Source organism: Rhinolophus hipposideros, assembly GCF_964194185.1.
Source record: "Rhinolophus hipposideros genome assembly, chromosome: 1".
In the NCBI taxonomy this organism is placed as follows: domain Eukaryota; kingdom Metazoa; phylum Chordata; class Mammalia; order Chiroptera; family Rhinolophidae; genus Rhinolophus; species Rhinolophus hipposideros.
Genome location: NC_138047.1, coordinates 39,994,578 through 40,020,855, shown reverse-complemented (window position 1 = coordinate 40,020,855; position 26,278 = coordinate 39,994,578). Strand labels below are relative to the sequence as shown.

Here is a 26,278-nt window from a genome sequence, read left to right as displayed (position 1 = left end):
CATTTAATTGAAATCCAATTGATTAACAGAAACGAGACTAACATTTTTTCAGGTATTCAGCCCAAATCCTAAATTGCACAGAAGCACGTGAAGGAACAATGAATGGTTTCAACGGTGCTATATTAGGTTCTCTGCTAATTTTCATGAGCTATGTGTGGAAATATTGTATAAAATGGGGATCATTTTGTTACCGATATTGCCCTTTTAATTTGGTGTTACAATTGGTTACACTTGATTTTCAAAGCTATCCTTTGAGAAGAGGTACAATGTGTTCATCAGCCTACCTTCACTCAGGCCTATTGCTATATGATCATTTTCCCAGGTGATGATGTGCATCGTTTTTAAAACTACATGTACTATTATAATGCTCTTTCCCATACTCCTATAATGTATTCACAACCTGAAATAACAGCAAGAGCCAAGCAGTAGCATTGTTTTTTTGTAAATGTAAAAATAATTAGATCCAGACTTTGTTTCCTTACTCAATTTCAAAAATAAAAAATACCTCAGTGCTATGTTTTACAGTATCACATGCATTTCTCAAAAAAATAACACCTGCTTTATGTGGCACATAACTTGTAAGAATCACATTATTTTGGATTTTAAAGAGACTATTAAATATTTTAAAACCACTACCGATGAAATTTTCCTCTTTTATTCAGCAGTGGAGTTCTGAGTTAGTGATTTTTAACTTGTAGTTTACATCTGAGCTACCAAATTCTGAATTGTGTCCTGTTACAAGATTTTAGTGTCTCAGAAAGCTTTGCTGTTATATTCACATATTAAGCTACTACTAGGACCAGGCTGCCTGCATTGCCAAGTTTGGGTTTTGATGGTACCAGCTACTTTCCAACAAGGAATTAACCATTCTGTTCTTGGAAAAGAAATAATGTAATTACCTACTTTTCTGTTTGTAATCTAAGGCAGTATTAGGGGTATGTAACTGCACAAAATGATGAGTGTAGTCTTGGGACTTAACTTGAAATTTCTTTGAAGTACTTTTTCTTAATTCATGGACATTGTTTTTCTGCCCTATAACATACACTTAAGGAGTTCTCTAACTACCATAAAGTTTCCAAACATGACTTTTTCATTACTATGTGCTACTGCTACTTTTTAACTGACAACTACTTTTATTAGCGCAACACTCTAACCAACTGAGCTAACTGGCCACCCCAACTGACAGCTACTTTCAGATCTTCTCACAGTAGTGGTTAGCTGTCTTTCCATGTTGCTACTGCAGAATGTCTCTAATTGACAATGCTGGGTGATTAGGAAAGACTCTGTTCTTTCATTTCTTTAAATCACAAATTTACTATAATTGTGGACTTTGATAGTAGCTCAGTAAAGCTGAATTGCTCTGGGTCTACTATTCCATAGTACTTCATACAAGGAACATGGAGGAGTTTCTGCAGAACTCTCCTTTAGGTTGAAAGACACTATTAATGACAACGTTACTGCACATGGTAATAGAACTTACCAAGCTGGGAGAAAGCAGTTACGCTGCTTGGATGGAACATATAGTTAGGATAGTAGTCAAGTTAGGGTATACTTAGATGACAGTGATTACAAAGGTGCTATGATAAAATGAGGTAGCCTTACATAATCAGTAGTTACGGGCTATAGAATGACATTGTCTGGTTTGACTCCCTGCTCTATCATGTAACCTTATATCAGTATCTGCTGCCTCATAGAACTGAGAGTTAACAGGTAAGACTGCTTTAGAACAATGCTTGGCTCCTGTTTTTTACTTTAGAAACTGGTCTATAAATATTAATACAACTTTGATAAATTAGAAAATTATGAACTTGTATAACAAAAGGGAAGACAATCACTGGTCATACCACTTTTATTTACATTGTACCTATGTTACATTGTTTATTCAATATAGAAAAGATATGAATACACTCATAGTATTCTTTTAATTTGGTAATTCCATGTTGTCAAATATTGACTGTTTTTATATTGGGTTTCCTACCCAATTTAAAAAAAAAAGAATGGAACTGGTAAACAATTCTTCTCATATTATCGATATAACAGTACAGTGATCCCTCAGTTTCATGACTCTACTCCCAACTGATGCTGAATTCTCTTACATAAAGTGTAGTGCTTTCATAGCCTACACACATCCTCCCTTATACTTTAAATCATTCCTAGATTATACCTAATACAATGTAAATGCTATGTAAATAATTGTTATACTGTAGTTAGGGAACAATGACAAGAAAAGTCTGTACATGTTTTAGTACAGACACAACCATCCTATATAGGCCTAACTACATAGTATATACATCAGCAACAATGTAACACTTCAGGTGTTTTCGTGGTTGGTTGAATCCGTGGATGCTGAACGCATGGATACCCGAGGGCTGACTATAATACATTTCTCTTACTCTTTTTGCTTTTTAAACAAAGAACCTAATTTTGAAAAGATATCAAGTACTGCTTACTGGTTAGGGGAAATGCTTTACAGACACAAATTCATTCTTACCCAGAAAAAATTTTAAGATAAACATCTTAAAATGCTTCAGTGATCCAGGGAGACAAAAATATAGATTCCTTATAAAGGGGTCAGTGCTGAAAGAAAATCAAATGGTAGACGCCACTGCACAGTGGTTCTGTATACATCCCCTGTGAAAAAGCTAAGAAAACCCTCAAAAAACAGACCATGTTAATGTGATTATACTGGAGAAAAGAAAAATCCACACTTAGACATCAGGTTTCTTTTAAAAATCCATGTTGCAAATAGAATCAATGATTATTTCTTTTGGACATAATCAATAACAACTCATTGCTACAAAATACAGTATTTTCTATCACTTTCAGTTATAATATATATTATGTACATAAACACAAGAGTTACCTATCTTAAACTAAATATAAATGAAAATAGCTTGTTAAAAACCAGAATCAGGACTTATAAATAGTGCAGAAACTGCAAATGCCAGAAATACGATGCCTCCTATGATTGTCACTGTAAGAGAAGAGAAAAAGTTTAAGGCAAAATTCCTCTACGGAGCTAAGACATTAACCTTAAAAACAAATTAGAAACACTTAAACCCCATTTCCTCAGCAAAGAACGCTTCACACGCCTCACTGAACAGTGAGAATCAGTTTCTTCAAAGCTACCGTGAAGCCAGTAGTGCTTTTGGATGAATCTGTACTTTACAATCTACACAGACCATGTTTGCAACAGCAGGGCCAGTGAACCTCTGAGAGATGATCATTGCAAAGACCAAGTCTACTTCAAGTCTCAACTTAAAGAATTAAAACATAATGCCCCTTTCTAACCTCTCAGTGATGCTAAGACTTAAAACAAATGGTATTTTCTTTGTAACTGAAAAGAAGAAAACCACTTACCAGTTCTGACAGAGATTTTTTGTGCTATCATTCTTCCTCCAATTACAGCCAATCCAGTGCATAGGCTGTGGCCCACGGTTCCACCCACTGCTACACCACAGGGGTCCTAGAAACAAATACAACTCTTAGTTCAGCCAGGGTTGAAACTGTTACCTGAGAAAGATAACTAGTACGCAGTGAAAACAGAAGTCAACAACAGCAAAAGCGTAAAACAGAAAAATTAAGATTTATAATTTATGAAAAGTAATAGCTGCTTAAAGGAATGTTTTCCATTTTACCTAGGACCAAAGATAAAAGTAGAAAAAAAATTGTGTAAGATCAAAATAATCCTAAGTGACATGTGCTAGGGACACTTAACCAGGACATCTTTTCCCTTAGGCAGTACTTGATATAGTGAAACAGGCAGCCTTTACAGCCTGACTGCTTCCCCAAAACAGAGACCCCTGCCTCCCTTAATCTGTATGGTGCGCTCACTGCTGGAGCTCAGCACCAGAAACAGTATTTATTCAGTAAACACTTGTCACCAGAGAGAACTAGGCACACTCATTGGTACGACCAGTAAAAGTTTTCCAGAAAAGATAGCCCTAAAGAATGAGCAGGACAATCTGTTTTGTGGAGGTGGGAGCATGCTAGTAAATGGCAACAGGCCAGGAGTAAGGGAAAACTACAGAGTGCTTCTGCATTTCTAGAGAGAACCATGAATCACAAGAAAGAGCCCATCAAAGTAGGAGGGGCCAGGTCGGTGAGGATCCTCTAGGCTTAGACTTTCAGACACTGGTTGGTTTTGAGCTGGGGAATGACAGAACACATTTGTGCTTTAAAAGTCTAGGAATGAACTGGAGGGGAACAAGAGAGAAGGCAAGGTGATCAATTGGGAGCCTATTGCAATAGTCCTCCCTGGTAAAAACCAATGTCGGCCTGGATTGGGGTGGGAGACTACAGGCAGAAGAGGCAGATGGGTTTAAGAGCAATTAAGGAGGCATTCCTGATATACCTTAGTGATAAGTGAATGGTAGGTGTTAGGAAAGAGAAAAGTCAAGCATGACACCCAAGTTTCTCACCCTTAATTCTCTGGATAAATAATGGTAATACCAATGTGATTAAAAGGTAGGGAAAGCAATGGACAAAGACTTTATGGATGATGACGAGAATTAAAAGTGGAGAAGTTCAAGAGTCAGTGGAGTTCAACGGTGAATAAACTATGAGATTGAATATAATAACCCTGGGAGAGAATGTAGGACGAGGACGTTAACAACACAATCATGAGGAAAGCAACACTTAAAGGATGACAGAGGAGAAGGTATGCAAAGGAGACTGAAAGGGGGGCCAGGCAGTGAGCCGCCCAGGGTGGCTGCAGTGAACTCAGCACCACATCAACGTGACCAGTGAGGTCAGGAACGTGCCCACTGCGATTTGTAAGCAAGGAAGAGCCAACCTGTTCCCATCACAGCCAGGTCATCTGAAGGGAAGGGAGGAGAACTGAGGAAAAGGTAAAACTTTTTTAGATGAGAAAAACTTGTTCATACTAAAATGTTCACAAAATTGGGTGGCAGAAAGGCAAAAGTTTAAGTTGTAAGTGGGGGCCTGGGGCTTGGTATCCAGAATACAGGAGGGAAAGGCCTTCCCCTGGGATCGCTGGGAATGAAGCAAAATGATTTCTGTTTCTCTGAAGGACGAGGTAAGGCTGTTTGCGGAGCGGTGGGCAGTATATGTGCAGTGACTGCAGAAATGGAGACAATTTGAAACATCTGTAAAGAACAGAAGAGTGGGACTACATGTCCCAAATTGTTTGTATATCATACAACTTCTAAAACTGGTAACCTAGAAGATGGTTTCATTCTATTTGGAAGTGATACCTGAAGAAAATCACTGGATTACATAAAATTAAATAGTTCCCTTAATACAGGATTTTCCAGTCTTTGTTATTTTGTATACTTAAATCTTCAAAACAAAAAACCAAGATATGATGGGGATTGCATTAAATCTGTATATATTGCTTTGGGAAATATGGCCATTTTAACTATATTGATCCAATCCATGCACACGGAATATCTTTACATTTCTTTGTGTCTTCTTCAACATCAAAATCCCAATGGAATTTTTTAAAGAAATGGAACAAAAAAATCATCAGATTTGTATGGAACCACAAAAGACCCCGAATAGCCAAAGCAATCCTAAGAAAAAAGAAAAAGGCTGGAGGTATCACACTCCCTGGCTTCAGCTTGTACTACAGAACACCAATAATAAAAACTAAGATATTGGCAGAAAAACAGACACGTAGACCAATAGAATAGAATTGAAAACCCAGTAATAAACCCACATAAATATGGACAGATAATTTTCGACAAAGGAACCAAAAACAATGGAGAAAAGACAGCCTGCTCAATAAATGGTGCTGGGAAAATTGGCAAGCCATGTAAAAAAGAATGAAACTAGACTATTACCATGTATCAGAATTAACTCAAAATGGATCAAACACCTAAACATAAGACTTGAAATAATAAACTATATAGAAGAAAACATAGGTACTAAACTTATGGACCTTGGGTTCAAAGAGGATTTTATGAATTTGACCTCAAAAGCAAGGGAAGCGAAAGCTAAAATAAATGAATGGGAGTATATCAAATTAAAAAGCTTTTGCACAGCAAAAGAAACCATCAAGAAAGAGGCAACCAACCATATGGGAGAAGATAGTTGCAAACAACGTCTCCCAAAGGGGCTAATATCCAAAATATATAAGGGACTCCTACAATTCAATAACAAAACAAACAACCCAATTGAAAAACGGACAGACGACCTGAAGAGACATTTCTCCAAAGAGGACATACAAATGGCAAATAGACATGAAAAAATGCTCAACATCACTAATCATCAGAGAAATGCAAATAAAAACCACAACGAGATATCACCTCACCCCAGTCAGAATGGCTAAAGTCAACAAGACAAATAGTAACAAGTGTTGGAGAGGCTGTGGAGAAAAAGGAACTCTCATACACTGTTGGTGGGAATGCAGACTGGTGCAGCCGCTATGGAAGGCAGTGTGGAGGTTCCTCAAAAAATTACGAATAGAATTACCATATGACCCAGCAATCCCTCTCCTGGGTATCTACCCAAAAAATCTGAAAACATTTATCCATAAAGACAAGTGTGCTCCAATGTTCATTGCTGCTCTATTTATGGTGGCCAAGACATGGAAACAACCAAAATGTCCCTCGATAGATGAATGGATAAAGAAGTCGTGGTACATATACACTATGGAATTCTATTCGGTGGTAAGAAAAGATGATATAGGAACATTTGTGACAACATGGATGGATCTTGAGAATATAATGCTAAGCGAAATAAGTCAGAAAAAGTCGAGCACCGTGTGATTTTACTGATATATGTGGGATATAAAACTGAAAGCAACAAAGGAAGAAGATAAATGAAAACTTACAGACACAGATAATAGTGGTTAGCAGAGGGTAAGTGGGGACAGGGGTGGTAGAAGGTGGTAAATGGGATCAAATATATGGTGATGGAAGGAGAACTGACTCTGGGTGGTGAACACACAACATGATATATAGATGGTGTATTACAGAATTGTATACTTGAAACCTATGTAATTTTACTAACCATTGTCACGCCAATAAATTATAATTAAAGAAACAAACAAGATACATTTGCCAAATTTATTTGACCCTGGAATTTCCTCCCTCAAGTTTCTCTTTTTTTTTTAAATGTTGGAAGCAGAAATAAAGTTCAGACTAAAACGGATTGAACTAGACTACTATGTGGTTTATACAAAAAATTACCAAAAATCAAAAATGTTAAGGGAGCAAAAAAGAGAGAACAGTATTTCTGCCTTCAGAGCTCGTTACATACCCTCGCAGTGCTGGTGGTGTGGGGGGCAGCTAACAGTGAGTGGTCACTGTGTCAGGGACCCTGCACGCTTTATCTTGTTTCACAGAATAATCCGTGTAGTAGGTCGCAGGAAGGTGCTACCTACGTGACCACACAGCAAGGCTCAGACCCAGTCAGCACGTGCCACACTGCTAGACCAAGGTGACTCACATGCACGGAATCGTGAGCCTTTCATAAGTCACTGTGCCATTCAGACGGCAGTGTTAGGGGACGGTAATGATTCTGCCATCGTGACAGCTCACCCGGGAATACCACCACTACAAAGTGAAGTCCTAATTCTGGCAAATCAGAAAGCTAATAAAAAAGCCTAGAAATCAAGAAGATAGGGCAAAGCCTTTGAAGTGACATTTTAAAAGAAAGTTTGTTTTAAAATATTGGAATCAGATGAAAAACTGAATTAAGTATTTTTTTTTTCCTCCAAAAGAAAGCATTTTTCAGGCTTCTCTGACAAAACAGTCCTGCCATAACTATATTAGTCCTGGTCTCCAATGCTTGTTTTAAACTGCAGCATACTATGGTAAGGAATTGGTTCTCTTATGATAGGTACTTCCTAGGAGTTAAAAACAAATTCAAATCAAGCTTGTTATCTACTAAATCCTACCATCCAATAAAACCAATGTAATTTAACAGATAAATGATATTTGTTAAGACCAAGAAAAATATCAAAAGTAACAGCAGCATTCTAAAAATTCCACAACCATCTCCTCAGTAAATCTTAATAAATCTCTGTGAACATGTAAACTCTACTATTGCTCTCAAAAAAAGGTTAAAAATTTTTAAAACATGGATATCTTTTAAGTATGGCATCTAACAAGTATGAACAAGACACAGCAGAAACGGCTAGAAGGCGGAGCCTTGGCGGTATTCCTTGGCCCCGCTACCCACTGCTTGTGTCCTCAGATAAGTCACCCTATCTCTGGGCCTCAGGGTCTTTATCGGAAGAGCAATGGTTAGAACAAGATGATCTGAGGTCTCTTCAGGCTTCCCATCCTAGGACTTAGTATTCTGGGGCTAGGACTTAACCAATTTCCTAAGTCACCTTTGCAACACTCTATTTCTTTAACACAAGGAATGGAAGAAGCCGTAGATTATCTACTTTAAGATATTTAATGCCAAATTGGCCTTCAATAACATTATGTCAGGTCATATTCTCAACAAGTACACAAAGGAAAGTTCTGAGAAAAAGAAAGAAAATCAAGGCAAGACAACTGCCACAGCATCATTTCAGCAAAGCTGAAGGGAAGAGGAATCTGCAAGATGAGTCAAAAGAGAACAATTAAAGTTTCCACACAAGAATACACGTACCCACCATCTGACTGACTAGAAACTGGGAGAAGTTAGATTTTAAAGAGGAGCAGCATTACTAGTGCTAAAACCAATAGTCTAAGAGATGGAATAATCCCGTGGCCCCCCTTGACTTTGTCCAGTGCCCCGTGGAGCAAAGTAACATTAGTTCTGCTCTGATACAGAACTTTAATACAGAAGCAGTCGTCTCTCAAGTACCACTCACCTCTCTAGCTGCCAGAACAATCGTAGTTAGTTGAGAGCGATCACCCCACTCTGCTAAGAATGTTAATGTAAGAGCTTGAACAAAGATTGGTGAAATAAAATGCATCCACTTTTTCTGAGGTATCGTGTTTGTACCCGTTTCAACATCTGGTCCATTTAAGAGTTTGGTTCGTTGAAACTAAATTAAAAATAAAAAACGGTATTAACCCCAGGAAGCAAACAAAATAGCACAAAATTACTTAATCTTTCTTTTAAAAAGTGTTTAAATTCTATGAAATATGCTCCAAGAAACTAGTTATGTGACCCCAAACTTCTTCTGAACCATTGGTCTCACACAGCAACAAATGGTATGTTCTCAATTCTTCCATTCCTCCCCAACACAATACATCAAACCGTAGTTACTGATTACCTGCTAGACTAGATACAAAGGGAGGAAACAACAGTATAAACCATAGTCCCTGCTGTTCAGCTTCTAATTAAGGAACCTGACCCCACACATACCACACAGCTACGGATGACCACCGGAGACCTCTGCATAGCGTTTACTCTTAGTTGAGGGCCTTTTTGGTCCAGATATTTAACAGTGCTACAACTTACTTCTTCATCTTTTTTCTTTAATTCTGCTTGAACTTCTTCCAGTTCCTCTTGACCTTCATCTGGACTCATCTTTAAGCCTTCCCGAAGCATTCTAATGCCAAAAATGGCAAATAATGCAGTGGAAACATAGTATGTATATACCCTGGGGATGACCGTGGTGGCATAGCCAAACAAAACTGGAAGAAAATGCAACAGTAATTCTGGTTAAGTAGCATGTACCACAACCAAGGGGACGGCTCCCTTCAGTTTACCACTGTTTTAAAGGGAAAATGGTTCACATTAGAAGCTCATCTAATATGTAATAACCTTAAATAATTCCACTTCTTTCCCTTCGCCCATATTGAACCCTTAGGTCTGGCCAATGACGTAACATAGCGTATCAAGAAATCAGAGGTCCAGATGAAGACAGCATGTGTGGTACATGTGTGCCACAGGGACCTCTCCTGAGATAGGGGACTCTACCGACACGTTCAGCCAGGGGCTGACTTGCTACATGTCGTGCAGGGCGTAGTACTTTAGGTAGAGGGGTCACCATGCTGCCCGCTAAGGATCCTGAGAACTTATAACCTAGAAGCTACACCATCTTCCCATGTAAGTGATACTTCATCACAAATCTTTAAATTACCAATTTTTATAGTGAACCATAAGATTCTCACATGGCATGATTCAAACTCTGCTCCTTTGTAACTATTTAAACATCTTATGAAAGAAAACTAATTCCTTATATATGTATTAAAATAACATTTACAACAAACTTATTCAGTACCAAAGAGAACAATTGTATAAGTTATACAAAAAAAACTGTACTTTGAACTATACACCTAGAACCCAAATCTTAACTGTGAAACACATTGTTATATCAGTAATATCAGTTCAGTAATTAAAATTTAAAAACTATGGAAGGGCCAGAAGATATTTCCATATATGTAAAATAAATGCAGTTATTCTTTACTTCACCAGCTCTTCTTTAAAAATTTTATTTAAGTGTGTTTTTCCAGGACCCATCAGCTCCAAGTCAAGTAGCTGTTTCAATCTAGCTGTGGAGGGCGCAGCTCACGGCCCATGTGGGGATCGAACCGGCGACCTTGTTGTTAAGAGCACTGCGCTCTAACCAACTGAGCTGACTGCCCCGCCAGCTCTTTTTATAAAATGGGTGCAACACTTACAAATCTGCCTGAACATCAAGTGTATAAATGCACAGGTAAGTAAACTATTCCCTATTTCATTATACTACAAAGTTGAAAAAAAATTTAAATCATGTTTAGAAATATACCAAATCTATACTTATGTGCACACCTATATTCAAATTATATATGTATATGTATGTGCACATGTATACACAATACAGATACGTATTTTCCAGCTCTGTCTACTGAAAAGGCCAAGAAGCAAAGCCATTTCAGCAGCAGTGAGCCAATTTTGCACCCAGATCTTGGTTTCTTATAGCCTTCCCCACTAAAAGGCTCCTCAGAGAAATGGCTAACTGCAGGACTGGCACGGCAGGTACAAGGTGAGCCTGCGCTATCCCGTTTTACTAGAAAGTGAGGAAAAACAAAAACAAACAATGGCAGCACGTCACAAGATCATAGGAACCAGCTTGGAGGGGCTCCCAGCTGCCAAACCTGGGATCATTTAAGCAACAATATAGTTAGGTATTAATTATAAACCACTGAAAAAGGGAATTCATGAGTTTATACAGATAATAGACAAACCAATGGGGGAGGAAAGAGAGCTTTCCTCCCACCCCACCCACCCCCCCGTGGTTTTTTTTTTTAAGCCATTATTTCTCAGCCTAGTTGTAGGGCACAGCTCCCTGGCCCATGCTGGAGTCTTGCACTCCACCCAGAGGCAGAGGCAGTCGCCGCAGGTCGTTGGTCGGCCCACTCGTGGTATAACACAGTAGCTCACAGCAGCTCACAGCAGTCCGTGGCCGCATACACAGACCTCTGGCTGCTCACCGAAGCTCCGCTTCAAGGAGAGCTGTTGTTCACAGTCTTAGCTGTAGAGGGCGCAGCTCATTGACCCATGTGGGAATCCAACATGTGTCCTCACTGTTAGGAGCACGGTGCTCCAACCACCTGAGCCCCCGGCCTACCGGAGAGCTTTGTCTTAGAATAGTATGCCCAGCTCACTGGTAAAGGCGAATGGGGTAAGTAGAGTTAGAAAGCCATTTTGCAGGCATCAAGGGATAATTTAGATCATGTTAAGAGTCATCAACTGACACTTTGGGGAGGAGGGTATTTGCATTGTTTTAAAGTGTCACCCTAAAGATTGTGTATTAGTTGGAAAGGAAGAAAAAGTACACAAGAGAAATCTTAATTTGGTGATTAAAATCAACGAGGGCCATGAACATATAAACTAATTTAAAGAGTTCTTTCATCTCATTAAGGGACTCATTTCCAACTTTTAAAAACTATTTCAATATGTAAAATATTGTGCTTTGATCAATTGTGTACTAATAACTATAACTCAATCCATAAAAATATTAACATTTAGAGACTTAAAGGAAATTTTCAGCATCTTTTAAAATTTATTTTATATGCATATTTTTGCTCTAAACATGACAGTATGACCCATAAAAGATTTTCAAGTAAAAAATTATAATTGTTAGAGTAAAATTGTATGAGGAAAGTAAGTGAAAATAAGAATTAAAAGAGAAATAAGAACAAAGTAAATTTCCAAATGTTAAAGGAGAGTTTATTCATGCATTTTTTTAAAGGAATGATGGTGATGGTAACAAATTGCTAATGGTATTTAGATTCCATTGGGTATATTTTAAAAGAATACATTAATAGCTCTATATTATACAATATATCAGAAAGTAGATCTTTGCCACTTCTTCAATTTAAGATGAAAAGTTTTGGATAACGTCAATGTGACAGGGAGTATATAGTTTTTCAAAAATTATCTTAGACTCAAGGAAAAGGTTGGAAGACTACAGACACAACCTATTCTTTTAAACAATACAGGTGAGAAGGGCTGTCAGAGTACCAGCAGCTTGAGGGAGGTGGGCAGAGGGCTAGGAGAGAAGAGACTCACCCCATTTACAGCTGAGGAAATGGAAATGCACAAGAGATGGGGGAACTTTAAGGAGCATCCAAGCAGCCAGAAACAGAACTTGCTGAGGATGGAGCCAGTTTCTGAGGAGGGACTGGGCAGAGAGAGCACGGCCTTCTAGTTATCCTTGAAGCTCAAAATTTCGAAAATAAAACTCTGATATTATTGAAACTCATTCCAAACAAGTAACTTCACTATATACAACTCTCCAATTTTCCTGTTTCCTACAATCAAAATTTCCTTTTGAAGATAAAACTGTTTTGACTGTGAAATATGAAAAATGCTAATAATTTCTAAAATGTGAAAGGTAGTCAAATTATTTTAATCATTAAAATACTCATAAATATGTTTTAAAAGACCTAAACTTTAATGAGCATGCAAGCAGCCAGAAACAGAACTTGCTGAGGAAACAGGTGAACAAGAACTTGAAATGTAAAATCTCATTTTAAAACAGACCACAACTCTCTATAAGGTAGGTAGATATTATCTCCATTTTACAAATGGGGAACCTGATGCTCAAAGAGGTTAAGTAACATCATTACGCTCATACATGCAAAGTCAGACCCTAATGGTGAGCTCACCATTTCCTACCCAACTACATCGCTCGCGGTTGCTTTTGAATCAAAGACTAAGTTATATTTAATTATTTAGTGGTTAAGTTTACTTTCTAGTGGTCTAATTCTTTGAAAAATTGAAGCCTATATAAGAGTAACACAAACTAGGAATCTAAGAACATTTCTTTCCTTCCTTTACCTAATGGGTAAGAACAGCTTAATACAACACAAACTGAAAGTGACCCCTGTTATTAGCAAACGTCCCTCAACAGGAGAACATGCAATCTCTGTGGTTGCTTGAATCCTACTTCTAAGATATCACATACAAATAAGCTTCTCTGAACTGAAAAGAAAAAGCAAGGACACAGAGCCAAAGCAAGGATTACAAACTAGTGAATAAATGAGTCCGTATCTTGACTGAAGAATTGAAAATTTAATTTTAAAAGTGTAATATAGTTTTTAGGAATTTATGTACTCAAACCATTTTCTGTTTACTAAATTTTGGAACATGAACCAAATTCCAAGATGAATCGTTGAATGATTCAGTGAACGCAATGCCGAACACCATGCTTTCTCCTAAATTTGGTGAACTCACTAGGAGGGAAACACACTCACCTGACAAGCACGTCATTAGGCCCAGGGCGAGCATAGCACCAGCCAGCACTGTCAGGCGGTTATAACGCATCGCCATAATGGCGGCAATAAAAAACGTCTTGTCACCCAGTTCAGATACAATGATAACTGATATGGCAGCGACAAATGCATGAATAAATCCTAAATTAGTTTGGGTAGCTGGGTCTTCTTCACTGTTATGAACTGGAGCAGCTGGTGTAGGTCCTTTCTGAAAAAAATAATAATAATTACATATATTAGCAACTTTTGAAAGAAATCATTATTTAAAACTCTTTTTTTGTATGTGAATTAAAATTGTTTTTCTGTCATGGTCATTAGACTTATGTACTGTCCAATCACTTTGCTTGAAAGCCATTACTAATGATGGAAACATCTGGTGGTTGTTACAATGGAGATCCAAGAACAATTCTACAAAACAATTTAAGAAATAAAAACACTGTAGACCAACTACATTCACACATTAAAATTACCTTATTTTCTAAGTATTTGTGAGTTGAGATTTATGAGTAGAGCTATGTCTCATTCAAATTTTCATTTGTAACTTAGGTGGAAGACCAAGGTATGTTTGTCAAACATTCAAGTCACAGGAAGATGAGAGAAATGTCATTGACATTTTAGAGGACAAAGTAAGAATCAGTAAGCTCTCAACAAGCTGGAGCGAGGTGGCTCTAGGTAAGATAAGCTCTAATGTAAATGTATCTATGGATGGTCACCAACACTATCCAGGCAATAGTATGGCCTAATAAAAAAGGCAAACCAGAGTTCTGGTTGGCATTAAGGTCATTTTAAGTTGAAAATGTGACAAGGCTCCAAAAGGGCAACAAGCGCTTTAAGCATTTTAGAGTTAGTGACACATCCATCATTCTATGCTGCTCAGTCTTTACCCAAAGTTCTGTACTGGTTCTGAGGCACCACACGTTAAGAAGGCACTGCCATCTGAAGATCAGATGGAACAGACTGAAGTTTGGCAAGATACTGCTGGGGCCAAGTCCAGCTAAGAATATTTTCTACACTTTTAAGGGATTGCAAAAAAAGGAAAAAAAAAGAGGGAGGGAAGAAGGAAAGGAAAATTAGGCAGCAGAGACTATAAGTAGCCTGCAAATATGTAGCCAAACCTGAAATATTTATTATCTGGCCCATTACCAAAAAAGTTTGCCAACTCAGGCTCTAAAATAACCATGTAAGGGACCTGAAAGTCCTGGTCTGCCTATGTTCCAATAATTGAGAAAGTCTGTATGTCAATCTGTATGGTCCTCAGAGGTAGAACTAAAAAGTTGGCAGATTTGATCTTAACCGAGAAACGATTTCTACCCCAAGAGGGCCACCTGCAGCTGAAGTGGAGTGCTAGGGAAGGTGGCACGTTCCCTCCTCAGCGTCAGAGTTCTGGGGAGGTAAACACCACTTACAGGAAAGGCACTTTAGCAGTGGGCCTCAACCAGGGGGATTTTGTCTTCCCGGGGACTTGTGGCAATGCCGAGACATTTTTGACTGTGACAACTAACGAGAAAGTACTGGTATGTAGTGGGTAGAGGCCAGAAATGCGGCCATGGATAGGACATAACCCACATGACAGCCCACCCCCAACCCCAACAAAGAATCATCTAATCCAAAATACCAGTAGTTCCCAGGTTGAAAAACCCTGAACTAGATAAATCACTTCTAAAGGTCTCTTTGCCTAATAGTCTATCTGTAATTTTTAAAGCCTATGAATCTTTAGAAGCCTAAGAGATAAAAAAGAAAAAGAAACCCAAGAACGTATGTGACTTTTGACAGGGTGAAAAACAGTTTTATTTACAAAGACCCCAGTCAGAGATGTCACAGATAAAGAATAAAATCCTAAATTCTTACTGTGCCTATCATCCTTCACACATGACATAAACTTGACTCCCAAATTCCATAGTAAAGACAAGAAAAATTTAAGAATGACTCAGCCTAGACCTCTGAGCAAAAATTCGGGAAATTTAACATTTTAGAAAATACAAGGTGTGATCAAACAATACGGTAAATGTTTAAATAAATAAAAAATTTATTACAGTAAAAGACACATTGCCATTAATCCCCCTCAAAACACTCCCCGTCACTTTGAACCATCATTCTTGCCACTTTCTGAACCGCTTCTGGAAGTCCCCCTTCGTGTCTTTAGTTGCGCTGTCATGGCTGCCTTGATGTCCTGAACTGATTCAAAACACTTAAATTTCATGTTTGGTGCCAGATCCAGTGAATAAGGCAGATGAGGACACACCACAATGTTTTTATTTGACAGAAATTGCTGTACCAGAAGCCAAGCGATGTGTGACACGGAGCCTTTCCGTTGTGATCACAAAATACTGTGAATGCTCCTGCTGAGTGAGTGCCATCGGCAGAAAGGCAAGGATCTTCAATACGGGAAGCGGTGCGTTGAACCTTAGTAACAGTGTGTGACAAGTTTCAGCTTGTTCGGTGCAGTCAGTCGGGTATGAACTATGGTTGAGAGAAGGTGTGTTTTAAAGTGTGCCATAAATCCTCCTCCATCATGACAAATGCTCCGTGTCACACATGGCTTCTAGTACATGGCAATTTCTGTCAAATAATGACATTACAGTGTGTCCTCATCCACCTTATCCACGAGATCTGGCACCATACGACTTTTGGCTCTTTCCCAAAGTCAAAATGATTCAGGACATCGAGGCAGCCACCACAGCACAACTAAAGACACTCACAAAAGAGGACTTCCAGAACTGCTTTAGAAAGTGGCAATAAGGATGGGATAAGTGTTCTAAGTGAGGGGGAATATTTTGAGGAGGATTAATGGCAAGGTGTCTTTTACTGTAACACATTTTTTTAAATTTAAACATTCACCATATTGTTTGAACACACCTTGTACTTGGGGTTAGGCCTAAATCAAAAGGGCAACCTTGGGAGCCAGCTCTTGATTAAACAAGTACCATTTTACAGGATTCTAGCTTTCTCTCCTTTACATTTTTGTTCCATCTATACTGACGTTCCTTTTAAAAGGAGCTTCCTTTCTCTTTCAATACCCGGTGAACATTAAGTATCATAAAAAATATAAGCTTTTTAAAATGTTATTTTTAATTGTAAGAATTTTCATTTACCTTTACTAATGCAACATTTTCCTCCTGAATATACCTTTGTATAAAAAAATTTCATTGTAAAATGTCTAGGATCTGAAACCCAAGAAAATTTTAGGAATATATACCCTTAGAATGGTGCCTAGTACACAATAAGAACTCAGTTAATTAGTTATTGTAGCATACCACAATATGACCAGTTTACGCTTCCTAAAAATTTCATTAAGTTACTTCACTATTTAAGAAATGGTAACGGCCTTCGTATGCCTAGAACATAAAATGTAAATACTTATTTCTGGTAGCTATCTAACATCTCCTATCTAATCACATACCAGTTCCCAAATGAACCTTATGCTCCATAATGAAGGATAAGACAGAGCAGCACTGTCCAAATACAAAGTAACGTAAGCCACATGATGTGATTTAAAGTTTTCTGGTAGCCACATTTTAAAAAGGTAAAAACATGACATGATAGTATATACAGAAAAACCTAAATACTTCACCAAAAACTTGGAATAAATGAATTCAGTAAAGTTACAGAATCAATGCATCAACAACAAACTATCTGAACGAGAATTTAAGAATGCAATCCTGTTTACAATTGCATCAAAAAGCATAATACTTAGGAATAACTTTAACCAAAGAGGTGAGAGACCTATATTCTGAAAGCTATAAAACAATGAAGAAAGTACAAATAAATGGAAGGATACACCTTGCTGGTGGACTGGAAGAATTAATATTGTTAAAGTGTCTTTACTACCTAACGCAATACACAGATTCAATGCAATCACTATTAAAATACCAGTGGCATTCTTCTCAGAACTAGAACTAATCCTAAAATTTATATGGGACCACAAAAGACACCAAATAGTCAAAGAAATCTTAAGAAAGAACAAAATAGGAGGTTATCACGCTCCCTGGTAGCAATCTATATTATAAAGCTACAATAATCAAAACAGTATGCGACTGGCATAAAAACAGATATAAGACTAGTGGAATAGAACAAAGAGCCCAGAAATAAATCCTTGCTTATCTGGTCAATTTCCCTATGACAAAGAATGCAAGATATACAATGGGGTAAAGACAGTCTCTTCAATAATTGGTGCTGGGAAAACTGGACAGATACTTGCAAAAAAAATGAAACTGGACCACTTTTTAACACCATATACAAGAATCAACTCAAAATGGATTAAAGACTTAAATGGTAAGACATGAAACCATAGAACTCCTTAGAACATAGGCAGTACACTCTTTAACATCGCTCTTAGTAATTTTTTTTTTTTTTTTGGATATGTCTCCTTGGGCCAATGCAACAAAGGAAAAAATAAGCAAATGAGACTACATCAAATTAAAAAGGTTTTGCACAGCAAGGAAGCCATCAAGGAAACAAAAAACAACCTACTGAATGAGAGAAGATATTTGCAAACTACACATCTAATATGTCGTTATTGTCCAAAATAACACAACTCATACAACTTAACACCAAAAAAAAAAAAAAAAAAATGAACAATGCAATTAAAAAATAGGCAGAGAACCTGAACAGACATTCCTCCAAAGAGAACATACACATGGCCAACAGGCACATAAAAAGATGCTCGATGTCATTAATCATCAGAGAAATGCAAATAAAAACCATAATGAGATATGACCTCACACCTGTCAGAATTGCCACCATCAATAAATCAACAAATAACAAAATGTTGGTGAAGATGTGGAGAAAAGGGAACTCTCATGCACTGTTGGCGGGATTGTAAATTGGTGCAACCACTATGGAAAACAGTATGGAGGTTCCTCAAAAAGTTAAAAATAGAGCTGCCATACAATCTAGTAGCTCCAGTTCTCGGTATTTACCGGAAGAAAACAAAAATACTAATTCAAAAAGATATATGCACCCCTATGTTCACTGCAGCATTACTTACAATAACCAAGATATGTAAGCAACCTAGACATCTACCAAGAGATGAATGGATAAAGAATTTATGGTATACATACACACAATGGAGTATTCAGCAATCAAAAAAAAATGTCATCTGTGACAACATGGATGGACCTTGAGGCTATCACGCTAAGTGAAATATGTCAGTCAGAGAAAAACAAACACGTACCATATGATTTCACCTATATGTAGAATCAAAAAAAAAACACAACAAATAAACACATGAACAAAAAAGGTCAAAACAGATTATTTTCAATAATATTTTATTTAACCCAAAATATGTTCCAAGTACTTTCTAGGCATATTTTAAAAATCAGAATGAGATTTTTAATGTTCTTTATTTTTACCCTAAGTCTTCAAACGCCAGCGTGTGCTCCTCACCACAAGCACCTCATGCACATCTGTTTGGATGAGCCACGTCTTTTCAGGGCTTAAGAACCGCCACATAGACGTGGCTACAGTACTGCAGTGCAGCCCAAGAGCACGGCAAGGTTTTGGTAGCCACAGCCTCCAGCCACGCAGTCCTGCTTCTTTTCATTATCCTCCTCTTTATCTGGATTCCTCACGATCCAACTAAGGTAGAAATTCTTGAGCAAGGCCTACCCAACTACTCCAGTCTCTAATGAGCCTGCTCCCCTGGAATAAAACAATGCATACTGGAGGCAATGTGTCATGGCACCTACAGAACTGAAACAAAGTATAAGATGGGAACACTCAAGGAGCTTATCTTTTTGTATTAGAAACATGTATAAATGTATCCTTGTCATTTGCAATAAAGAAAGAAAATAACTAAACGTCCATTAATAAGGTACTGCTAAAATAAATGGTAGTTTCATATATTGGAATATTATCAAGCTAAAAGTAAGAATGTTTTACGTATATTAATAAGGAAAAACCACTAAGATATTTAAGTTGAAAAAAGTGTATCATATGTATATAGCCATTGCATATATGTGTGTGGAGGGGGAGGGAGTTAGGTAGGTATATAAAGTATATAGAGTTAATAACGCACACCGAATCTCAGGCAACAGTAACGGGGTGTTTCCAGGGAAGGAATCAGGATGACTAGAACAAGGATTAGCAAACTTTTCCTTAAGGGGCCAAATATTTAACTTCAACAGCCATGAAGTCTCTGTAGCAACTACCCATCTCTGGTGCTGTAGCTTGCTATCAGCCATAGCTAATACTTAAATGAATGGGCATGGCTCTATTCCAATAAAACTTCATTTAAAAAAGTCAGTCAGTGGTCAACTACAGTTTGCTAACCCCTGAAATAGAATACAAGAGAAGAAAGAAACATACTTTTCATTCTACGTTCTTCTGTACCTTTTGGAATTTTTATCATGCACATGATTAGACACTTGTGCACCACTTCAAAAATCTCTACCCAATCTCTAACTCCAGCTATGGAGCACCAATTCCTTGTAGGCTGTAAACGGCTTCAGGCAGGTCCACCGGGAGAGTAAGTGCTCTGCACGTACTCATTCATTACCCAGAAGTATAGAGGCATTAACAACTGTGGGGCAACCTATGACCAATGGGGCAAGTTGATTCTGAGGTTCATTTCATAAGGCTCCTTCAAAGTCTCGGCGGGGTTCAGTACCAGTTACTCATGCAATGGCTAACTTGAAAATGCATTGGGATACACGCATGTACCTCCTTCCCTGGACTGACAATTTGAAAGAATATTGGCATGTTGAGAACAGGGAGTAAACCATCAAAAGAATGGTTGGTATAACATCAGACTGAAAATCCTGTATGTTTATGGACCAGTTTAGAAGCAAGCAAGAAGCCCTTAAAAGTTTCTGAGAAGACACAAGCATGATTAAGACACTGTGCTGCCTAATGGATCTGGACAAAAAGAAGATACCAGCCACTGAATCAATTATTTAGGAGGCCAGCTACACAAGACCAATTTTGAAGACAACACAGAGAAGGAAAACATTCTGTTCATGAAAGAAAGGAAAATCAATAGAACCTTAGAAAGGGGGGAGAGTCAAAGATGATAAGGTTTTCTGCCTGGTTGACTAAGAGACATATTAGTATTTCTACAAGGGATTGTGGGAAAGAGGAATAAAAATAAGGGGTTTGGTTTCAGACATGTTCAATTTGAGGCGGTAAAAAGCATTTCAAATGAAGGTTTCCAAGTCCTACAAATGGGACACCTGAGTTTAGGCCAGCACAGCCTCAAGGCATGTATCTGGCTGCTGGCAGCCTAAGTTTATCAGCATGAGATTTGCAAGTAGATACAATTTCTAAGGGAAAAGGCAGAGATTAAGTTGAAAAAATGACCCTTAGGGAATGCCTATATTTAGGGAAAAGGGGTGGAGGAGGAAAAAAGAGAAAACAAAAATTGTCTTAAATATTTGGAAAGCCAGGCAGAATATCAGATGGTCACAATAGGGGCAATCCCCATTCACTGGGCTACTAACTAGATACCAGGTATTTTCATATACATTGATACTCAAAAACCTTAAGAGCTGTTATTCCAACTTAACACAAGAGGAGAACCTGACGACCAATAGCATTAAATAATTCCCCAGTTCATCATACAGCAAAAATAGGTTAGGACTCGTCAAAAGTGAAGTTAACAGTATCAAATAAGAACTGAAAAAACACCCTCGATTTAGGTAGGTTACTGGTATCCTTCAAAAATGGGATTTCAATAAAAAGACAGGGGCTAAAGCCAGATAATGGAAGACTAAAAAGCAAAGTGAAAAAGCAGGTAATTCCCTAGAGAGAAATGTGGTTTATAACACTGAAGAATAGAAATTACTGGTATACCTCATAGATATTATGGGTTCAGTTGCAGGCCACCGCCATAAAGTGAGTCTCGCAATAAAGCGAGTTGTAATCTTTTTTGCTGGCGGAGGGACTTGCCTTCAATTTGTAAAAAACACACCGTCTATGAAGCACAATAAAGTAAAGCGCAATGAACCGAGGTATACCTGTACTGCAGTCAAGTAGAGTTAAATGAATAGCTTTTGTTTTTTTCTTTCCCCAAATAGGAAAAAACCTGTGGACATGTGTAAGCAGATAGAAAGGAGACAATGAAAAGTAGAGAATAAAGGTTTTAAGGAAGGAAAATACTGGAGGTCAGAGGAGAACAGGCACATGGACACAGAGAAGAGGTATAGGAAAGATGACAGTTTGACCAATACATGAAGAAAGGCAGAAAGTATGGGCAGAGAAGCAAATATTTAGATGTGTACAGAAGGGTCAGATGCAGTGGCTGGAAGTTTGTATTCCACTATTCAGTTACCCAGTGTTATACCACGGTAAGTAATGAAATAGTGTTTTCCTTAGTACAAATACCACTATTTCAGTATTTTAATTTGCATCTTAAACCCAAATTTATTTACAGCTTGAGAGCAGGGTCAACAACTTATAATTTAAAAAAAACTTGCTGAATAAAACTCTTCTTTACTCAATGTTAAAATTAGTTCCAATTTTTTTTTTTTAAAAAGTACCTTCAAATAGAAAGTATTCTTTTATGCTTTCATGATCTTCAAGAGGAGGAGGGAAAAAATGATAGTCAACAATGAAAAAATAATTCTTAATTCTAGTCCTAGAGTTCAAATAAACAACGCTTGACTTTTTAAAAATTGATACAGGTACCGGGAACCTCCATCAACCATGATGAAACGAGAAAATGGAAGATGCTGTCTTTGAAATGAAATCTGCAGTCTGCTACACCAAGAAAAAAACTGAGGGCCCTGCAAAAACACAAAACCAAAGTCGCTCAACAAGTTATCACACAAGAAGGTGATTATTTGAAGATAAAGGAGTCAGAAGAAAACGCTTAGAATTGGCTTAAAACTGTCTCCTCGCCACTAGTTAACTTTATACTATGAAGTCAGAAAAACCTTTTACAGAAGTTGGAAAAATGTGCATAAACATATACGTGCAAACTTAATGACACCATGGATAAACCTGGTTTTAAAAGGTTGCATTGAAAGATAAAATTATATTCTATTAAAATTTTCCCCTATTGTGTCTGTATTTGTGGATGGTTTAGTTTTTTAATATATTTTTTTATTAATGTTACTTGTTAATTCATATTAGAATATGTTAACAAACACATTTTCATTTTTATGAATATTTAACTCTATGCTTGTGAATGTTATTGTTTTTAATGAATTTATAAATTTTAACATTTGAAATGCATTAACTATTTCACTAATTTTGTTTTACTGAATTACTTTGATGGTGGAACACCACAAATAAATTCAGTAACACAATGGCCATTTAATTGTGACACAAATCATGATCAAGGCTACATGGCCTTGATCTTACGTAGCTGTAAAGAGGCTGAAACGGATGGAGCAGGATTGCAACTTAATGAAAATAGAAAAAAGTTTGTTGTGAAAGGCCTTCTCATAGTTAAAAGATAATGAATAAAAGAAATGCCAGGAAAAAGTAAAGCAGAAATACAGTAACAAGAATTTGTACTGGGTCAGATAATAGGCTTTTGTGGCTTTTATCAACTGTGCTATTTAACCAAAGTAGTTGTTCTTGGAACTTCCAGAATTCACAGCAAATTATAAATCACGTTTATTAAATCTATCTGATATCCCTCAACTACAGGGTATTACTACTCTAGTTTGAGAAGAAATAAGAACTGAGTAAGTCACTAAAAGCATAAACTACACAATTGAAAGGATCTAAGTCATCTACAGTACTTTTTTTCATAGGTTTGTAAATTGGGGTTTAATTGTTAAGTTCAGAGTGAATGCCCCCAACTTTTTCTATCTGATTATAGAGGAAAAAAATACCCGAAGTAGAAAGATCTCTTAGAAATTCAGTTATCCCCTATAAGATACAACTACATTTTCATAATACGTACATCTTACACTTGAATGCCTACCAATGAAGGAGAGATTTTTTTCCCCCCTCCATTTTCATAAGTCCACTCACACACAGTGGCATGAAAAGGGAAAGTTAAATACCCTGCCCTTTTAAAAGATGTACTGCATGTACTTGCAAAGCAAAACAGTTGAAGCTTTAAGATATTCAGCAACGCTGAACCCTTGCTTATACGATTATTAAATTGAACTTGTGACCATCTTACCCCCACCAACTGGACAAAAAAGCAAATGATACTTGTATTACATAGTTTAGAAAACATGTGAAAGAAAAATATCTTCCAGCATGCTGTAGTACTGCAAGCAGAGAAACAGTTGAACCATATCAAAGTTACATGAAAATATAATTAAAACAACTGGATTCTATTACAATATAGAAGAAATTAGAAAAAATTCCTATCTAAAAAGAACCATCAAGAACATAGCAAAATATCAAAGACAAAAGTCATTACTATATTGTGCTGGCCCTTCCCCTCTACACCCCCAATTTTAAAGACAAGGATCCTTAAGACCACTTAAATATGGTCAGTGGACACTGCTGACTATTTTACAAGCTAGATTGTTTTCCTAGTTGTCTAACGGGTATTATTAATAGCCATAACCACCTCTATTTGTATCTCAAAAATCACTATATGACTCTAAAACTTTGATACAAGGCCTGGAAAGTTACATTCAAAATGTATCTCTCTTTCACTCACAAAGTTACTTAGCCTAAAATAGTTATTGTTTGGGAAAAAAACTTCTGATGAGTTAAATGACAAGAGGCTAAATGATAAGCTCTAAGACTAAGTTTCACAAATCAGATTTCAGTTCAATTTCAGAAGTGGAAATGATGAACAGAAGCTGAGCCCAGGAATGACACGCAAGAGAAATCACTTTTAACCAGGAAACAGTAGGGAAGTCTTCAACGTCTTCACAGAGAGGATGTATCTATCTGTTGGTTCTTCAAAGATGGAAACGTTTTGAACAGTGTGCTTCAAGCGCACCGAAGCCTTTTTAGGGAGGCCTTTTGTTGGAGACTAGCAATGGAGCACATGGCACATCTCTAGTCTGAGTACAGCACGTGAGCCAAGGTAGCTAAAAAGCCTGAAGGTTAATGGGAGCCAGATCAGGAAGAAAGCTGAACATACTGCGGAAGAGGCTGGACTGAAATCAGTATGCACGGGAACTCAGTAAAGATTTCTGAGAAGTAAAAGAGAATCAATGTTTAGGAAGATTCATTAGGTGACGACCAGCTGAATGCAGCCTGGGGTGCGACTGGAGGGGGAGGGGTGCTGAGCGCCTCTAAGGCTGACGGCCTGAATTCAGGAGTCCACACTGGACCTGAACAAGCCCAGGTCTGGGAGAGGGAGAAATTTAAAAACGCTGCCGAGATTCTGAATACAAATGACGATGTGATTCTATTCACACGAATGGAGACGTTAATTCTCTATGGAGGCCCAAGAACAAAGTTTTCTGGCACACTTACACATTTACTTTTGGCCTCCCAAACCGCTGCAGTACTCGGTACTGCCGAAGACGCCTTATTCCTCTGCGTTCCTCAGGGCTACTTCCTACAAGCCAGAGCGCGTTTGTAGAAAGTGAGAGTCACGTTTCAGAATCCATAGGTGTCTGGCATAAAAGTCCCAGGTCGCGCAAAGCTGAATTCGGGTCAACAGTTTGGGATACGCTGCCCCAACCATGAAAAGGCCGATGCTATAATCATCAGAGAAGAAACGTCTCCCAGCGGCCCTGTTAGACTTCCTACTTGGGATGAGTATTACCAGCTCAGCAGGCGACCTCCGATCAGCAAGACTCCCATCTAGGTCGTCCCCAACTGAAGGCTCACAGCGGGCGCCTCGCTCGGGCGCCCCTCCCCCCCTCCCCCACTAGGAGGCGGGCGAGGCCCGGCCTGACCCCGGAAAGGCGCCCTCCACAGCCTCCCATCTCCCGGAGCCCGCAGGGCTCCCCTCCCCCCGGCGGCCCAGGGCCGAGGGCGGCGCGCCGGGGCCGCGAGCGTGGTACCCGCGCAGCAGGCGCCGCAGCCTCGCCCACCGCAGCCCGCGCGGCTCACCTCCGCCCGGACCGGCTCGGGGACCTGCGCGGCCGCAGGCTGCGGCTGCAGCTGCTGCACTGGCGCCGGCGGCTCCTTGTTCCTGTGGCTGAGGTCTTCCTCCGGCACGGCCCGGACCCCAGCCGAGGCCCACAGCAGTGGAACCAGCAGGAGCGGAAGCAGCCGAGGGACACATGTGCGGCCGCCGTGCCGCAGCGCCGCCGCCGCCATCCCGCCCGCCGAGACGGCCGCCACCGGAGCAAGTGTGGGCGACGGGAACCGGGACCCCGAGTCGCCTCTGCGGCGCCGGCCCTCAGGCCTCGCCGCTGCCGCCGCTTAGTGAGGAACCGGCACCATGCGGGCAGTGGCAGTGGCGGCCGTGAGGCTTCGGGTAGGCCGAGGTCCGCGGCCGCCCGCTCGGCTGCCCCCTCTCCCGCGATGGCCACACGACTCCGCCAACTGTCTCCCGGCGGCCCAGCCCTGATTCCTCCGGGCCCCGCCTCTGCGCGTGACGGCCTCCCATTGGCCCGGCGTCCGCCTCGGCGTCGTGACGTCTTCGGGCAGGTTGAGGTGCGGCTCGCGCCGTCTCCCCATTGGACCCCGCAGGTACCGGGCGCCACGTTCCCTTCCTCGGCTCCATCCTTCTCGCGCTCTGCCTGAGACCCTCTTCCCCTCGCTCTGCCCACGGGCCCAGGGCTGCGTGGCACGTTACTTCTGAGCCTTCTGCCCTAATATCCGGGCCGCTCTCTGTTTTCTCTTAGCCT

At 39.1% G+C, this 26,278-nt stretch overlaps 1 protein-coding gene across 1 annotated transcript; it reads right to left on the bottom strand.

Moving 5' to 3' along the window:
• Positions 1-1,833: 1,833 nt before the first annotated feature.
• Positions 1,834-26,022, bottom strand: TMEM165 (transmembrane protein 165). Its single transcript, XM_081054338.1, has 6 exons — positions 25,536-26,022; positions 13,596-13,821; positions 9,370-9,545; positions 8,774-8,950; positions 3,361-3,466; positions 1,834-2,974 (listed from the first exon to the last, which is right to left on the bottom strand). The coding sequence occupies exons 1-6, from the start codon at positions 25,743-25,745 to the stop codon at positions 2,898-2,900; spliced, it is 972 nt and encodes a 323-aa protein (XP_080910464.1). The 5' UTR covers positions 25,746-26,022; the 3' UTR covers positions 1,834-2,897.
• Positions 26,023-26,278: the final 256 nt, after the last annotated feature.